The following is a 4,983-nucleotide window of genomic DNA, read 5'->3' as shown; positions in this document are numbered from 1 at the left end:
TTGGTAGGCTAATTTGCACCAAATTCGACAAAAGCATTATAAATTGGTCGCCATTAGTAATACGGTCTATCAAATGTTTCCATAATGAATTTGACTGTCGCCAAGGGAACGGGACTTGTGTTCATGGAACATTTTAGAGTGACATCCACTCAACTTAGTTTTTGAAAATGAAAAAAAGTCATTGTAAGGATGCATGTGACTGGGGAATGGTAATCTTTGAATAATTATTTTTTGCTAATTCACTTGCTTGCAAAAATGATAGTAAATGGAAGATCAACTTAAGGGACCTCCACTCAAACAGGAATTTATCTTTAAAAATAGTTTACATAATGCGCACAAACAAAATTGTTCGAACGCTTTCCATGTGTGCGCCTTGTATTCCCAATAATAGATTTTACAAAAAGCGGTTGTTATTGGTTTTCCAAATTTTCCAGGGGCCGCCAGTCTCGATCTCTATTGTTTTAAAACAAAAGCTCTTTGTGCAAATACAAAAGAGCAACCATAACACGTCACAATTATTCAAGGTGGTGGTGCCAACAGGAAATTTGAAATCAAAACCAAGCATTTTTGAAATTCATTTATTTTCGCTAAAACAATGTCCATTGGAAAACGTTTTGAACAATTTTGACTGTAAACATCATGTTTAATATTTTTGAAGTTGTAGTCTTGTTTTAGTGGAATGTTTTCCTTTAAGTTTCCGTCATAGGTATTTCTCAATGTCTTAATCATATCACAGAGTGAGATTTTCTATTAATTGTTATCTTTTTAGAGGTGCAAATCCATCATCCTGAATGGGGGCAAATGAAATAAAGAAAAGTCAGGAATGTAAAAAACTGTTTGCTAGTTGCATTCAAGGATCAAATTAACAAGTTAATTTAAGGCTTGGTTTACAAAGACGACACAACGGAATTAAGCAAAAAGCAAGCATACGCAGGAGTATTCAACTTGTTGTTAATTACTAGTGTCTTCTGTTATTCTATGAATAGCTACCAATTCAAAAGGCTACTGCTTTTTGTTCTGCGTGTGTTGCTTGTGCTCCTTATGCTTGCATCGTACATGTAAACCAACCGTTAAGTCCTACAAATGGAAAAAGATAAGCCTGCCACATAATTTATTATTGGCTCAAAGTTGTAATATTATTACAAAACCTCCAAATGTGGACCTAACTCAATTTGTAAAAGCTCTTATTGCAAATAAGTTCATCAAATATTGCTACAATCACCAAGACTACACTCATCATCATCATCTATTTCATCATTCATAACCACGTTGTGTCAGCCCGATTCATTCATGGATTATTGAATTAAATCACTCATGAAGCAGTTAAAATCTTTGAGCAGTCACACACAGAGTTAATATAACCAGACCTGGGATTAAAGCAATATCATTGAACAGAACAAAGGTGGTCATACCTTGTAAGGCAACATCATCTCTGTTTGGTGACCATGTAACGTCCTCATGATTGACAATGTACATAACAGCGCTCCCTTCTTCATTTTTGACAGGAGCAATAAGCACAGAACACAAAAAAGCACTTCCTGAAAACAGCAAAAATACAAAAGTGTAATAGTAGTTTAAATTAATTACGAACCCAGAGCAAAGTCAGCAGACAGATACTTACTATGTTAATTGGATTTAGATGCAAGTGGGAACCCTATCTCATTGGGATCAAGCAAGTTTTCTTGGAGAGTGAGCACGCAGTATTCAATAAATCCAGTACTCTGAAAAAATTTCTCATGTGGCCTGCACACACCAGTTTACATGTACATTTCAATTTTGTTATGTACTGTAAAACTACTTACCTCTATTATTATGTTAATAAAAATGTCTCAATGAAGCCTCTTTCTGCGTTACAACTGTTGTCTACTTTGTACAATTGTTCAGTTAAATGTTTCCTAAATTACAGCCCTAAACTGTTCAGGTTTTCGGAAAGCATATCATAACTTTTAGAAAATATTAAAATGTCATTCACCCAAGCTTTTTGAAGCCTTGATTGGTCTGCATTGGGAAAACTGTGCCCTCTTTCTCGAGGTGGCATTGCTTAACTTTCAGGACTTCCTCTGATGCCTTTTTGCTCCTGTTGACTATTTCTGTACATTAGCGCTGCTTCATATCCCATTGCTTATACCAATAAGAATGCAGGGTTGCCAAAATATTTAACCCATTCACTCCTCCAGGGGGTTCCCCATTGATGAGTAAAATCGTCTCACGTTAGACAGAGTAAAATACTAGGTATGGCCGGTTCAGGATGGTTCAGGCGTCAAACAGTTAAAAGAGGGGAGGAAATAGTAAGTATACCCCCATATTTTCACTATTAGAGGTAAATTTCCTCTTGTAACTAAAGACAAATTGGGTGTTTCCTTATCACACTCTGTTTCTGTCTATTGCTCATTATCCCATACAAGTCCACAGCAGCACTAAAGAGGAAGGTATGGAAGCAAAATTTGGAACAATAAGTAGAACATGTTAAAGACACCCATGCAGTACTGTTTTAAACCTCAAATAATTATTCTACATGGGGGATGATTAACAGTGAGCCAGACAGAGAATTGAGTATTCAAATTAGGCTAAATCACACTTGTACCAGGGGCCGTGGAGAGGGAACGGCTGGGGGGGGGGGGGGTACTGTTTTTATAGTGCTGTTTTTGGCTTGATCAAAGACTTAGTACTTTACACTACTTATACATACACCAAGACCATGGATTACTAAACCATGAAACAGCGAAACACCGAAACAGAACACTAAATCACCATGTATGACCCCACCATACACTGAATACTAACCAACAAATGTTGGATTTGAGAGTAAATATCATTATTGCTCCTAATGGATTGAAATTAAGATTAGGATTCAGATTAAGACTGAGATTAGGAGCAATACCTTTTTAGGCCTAATTAGGCCTAAAACAATGTTTAATCTCAAATCCAACCTTTGTCCGTTAGTATTAAATGTATAGTGGGGTCGTACGTAGTGTTTTAGAGCTTCGTTTCCTTGACCTTGGTCACTCAAGATCCACGCAATGTTGACATTGGAGAAACAAATTTCTTAAAATGGGGGCATTGTGACATTTATTTAAACCAGTGCGCTTAAAAGGAGGGATATCCTCATTTTGGTACATGTTACCGATTTCGTAAAACTTACAAATTACTTCGAGATTATATTTTACCTCGCTATTATGAAAAAAAACTGGAATATGATAGTAAGCTTATCATAGAGTTTGTTCACACACAATATTCCGTGTTTGTTCGGTCATATTATGTCAAATTTGGTTTATGTCAACTTAGGTTAACCAAAAAATAACTGAAAGAAAAAAAATGTCACGAAGTATGATCACTCTATTGTGTGTATCGAAATATCAGATAACCACACAGCAGAGTTATATTAAAATAGCACACAAGTTACTCGTGAAAGTAAGGCTTAATGCGCTCAGCTGGGAAGTTTACAATGAAAAAACCTGTCAGAAAACTAAGCTCAAAATTATGAAAGGCGGCAAAACCAGTATTTTTAGGCTTATTAGTTCCTATGTGTAAATTCAACGAGGAAAAAACACTGCGGTCGAGGTCTTATCAAACTTGCTACCGTTCCAATCATTTGTTTGAAGATAATGTATAGTTTGGCTTGCTAAGTTAATTTCATGAAAACTTTATCATTTACTGCAATTACCATTAAAAGAGTAGAATTTTGAACGGTTTTAACACGAAAGAGGGCGACTGTTTCGCAGAAGAAAATTCATATTTTTTGACTATTGGATATACTCCAGTCATCATTTATACCGCCAACCTAGATACACCGGCGCAACAAATAAAAATCTAATGTTTTCATTATACCCGCGCTAACATCACATTGATGCCGACAAATGAAATATTTATTGCTCTGAACACAATTCAAACCAATGTTGCATAATAACTGTACACCGGTCTGTTCTTCGCAACCCGCAATCAAGAGCACAAAAGGCAAATTATGACGGAATTTTTCTTTCCGCGCGCGCAGTAATTTCTGTCTAGATACTGCTCTATGGCCTTTTCTTTTGTGTCGTGAGAGGTAACTCTGTCTTAAAAATACGTTTTTTCCTAATGTTAAGTTTCCTCGTACCGTGTGACCTTACCATCTTTCCTGTAGTAGAGGATTTCCACGTGTTTTTCCTGGTGTCCTTGGAGGGCGGATTTCACTTGTCTGGCGGCAAAAATATCTGTGTTTTCGCCACACAGAAAGTCACAGCTGCAATGTTTCTGGACCAATTCTGCTCTGCTGTAACCCGTTAACTCACAAAATCCATCGTTGCAGTAAATTATAGGAAGATCAGCAACTTGAGCATTCCCCAAGACGAAGTTACGATCCGCTGCACAAATCAACCACAAATTGCATGTTTGTGTTAAAGTTGAGAACAAGAGACTAAGAATCAATTGTTTCACTGCTAAAACTGAAATCACTCACGTGAACCATCGAATTTCTTTATGATTGTTTGAATAAAGATGTTTTGTGGAGCTACAAGGCCCCGCTTTACTGGCATAGCGATCACGAACACACCGTTAGAGAACGTAATCTCTTTTAAAAATTCAAAGATGCTTATATGCGCTTAGAGAAAGATAAATGTGTTTTGCACATGTTCAAGTTGACACGTGTTCTGATTGGTTCTCGCTAAGCATTGTGTATTTGTGTACTGATAACACCGTGTAAGGTCAATTTTCTGGTAAATTTCTCTGTTGTCAAACAAAGAATGATCCAAAATTCCCTGTTTCCTTTCCTATGTTCATTAAACAGTGTAAAAAAAAGAGTTTCACATCTATATAATCTTCTGATATTTGTAGAAGAATAATGCTTTGGAAAAAGAACACACTTGCGTTAATAAGATATACAACAGTGGTTTTACTTCTTTAAAATTAAGAAGCTTGTCGTCATTTGTGGATTTATTTCGTTTCATTTTTACCCATTGAGAAGATTTTAAGCATATTTTCTTACATTTTGTTTCGGTCGCTTATTTT

The 4,983-nt window shown here is 36.2% G+C and overlaps 2 protein-coding genes across 2 annotated transcripts in view; one reads left to right on the top strand and one right to left on the bottom strand.

The window, feature by feature from the left end:
* LOC138014804 (ATP-citrate synthase-like) overlaps positions 1-810 on the top strand; it is an 8,509-nt gene extending 7,699 nt beyond the window's left edge. The window contains exon 6 of the mRNA XM_068861781.1: positions 770-810. Coding sequence (XP_068717882.1) covers positions 770-810 — 41 coding nt within the window. The remainder of the gene's footprint in view (positions 1-769) is intronic.
* A 513-nt stretch (positions 811-1,323) lies between these two features.
* Positions 1,324-4,570, bottom strand: LOC138014788 (potassium voltage-gated channel subfamily H member 2-like). The gene is made up of 3 exons (XM_068861780.1): positions 4,436-4,570; positions 4,107-4,340; positions 1,324-1,538 (listed from the first exon to the last, which is right to left on the bottom strand). The coding sequence occupies exons 1-3, from the start codon at positions 4,509-4,511 to the stop codon at positions 1,324-1,326; spliced, it is 525 nt and encodes a 174-aa protein (XP_068717881.1). The 5' UTR covers positions 4,512-4,570.
* Positions 4,571-4,983: the final 413 nt, after the last annotated feature.

The sequence above is a fragment of the Montipora capricornis genome, chromosome 1 (assembly GCF_036669925.1).
Source record: "Montipora capricornis isolate CH-2021 chromosome 1, ASM3666992v2, whole genome shotgun sequence".
Classification (NCBI taxonomy): Eukaryota; Metazoa; Cnidaria; class Anthozoa; order Scleractinia; family Acroporidae; genus Montipora; species Montipora capricornis.
Note: the sequence above shows the minus strand (reverse complement) of the source record. Positions and strands in the feature narration are given on the sequence as shown.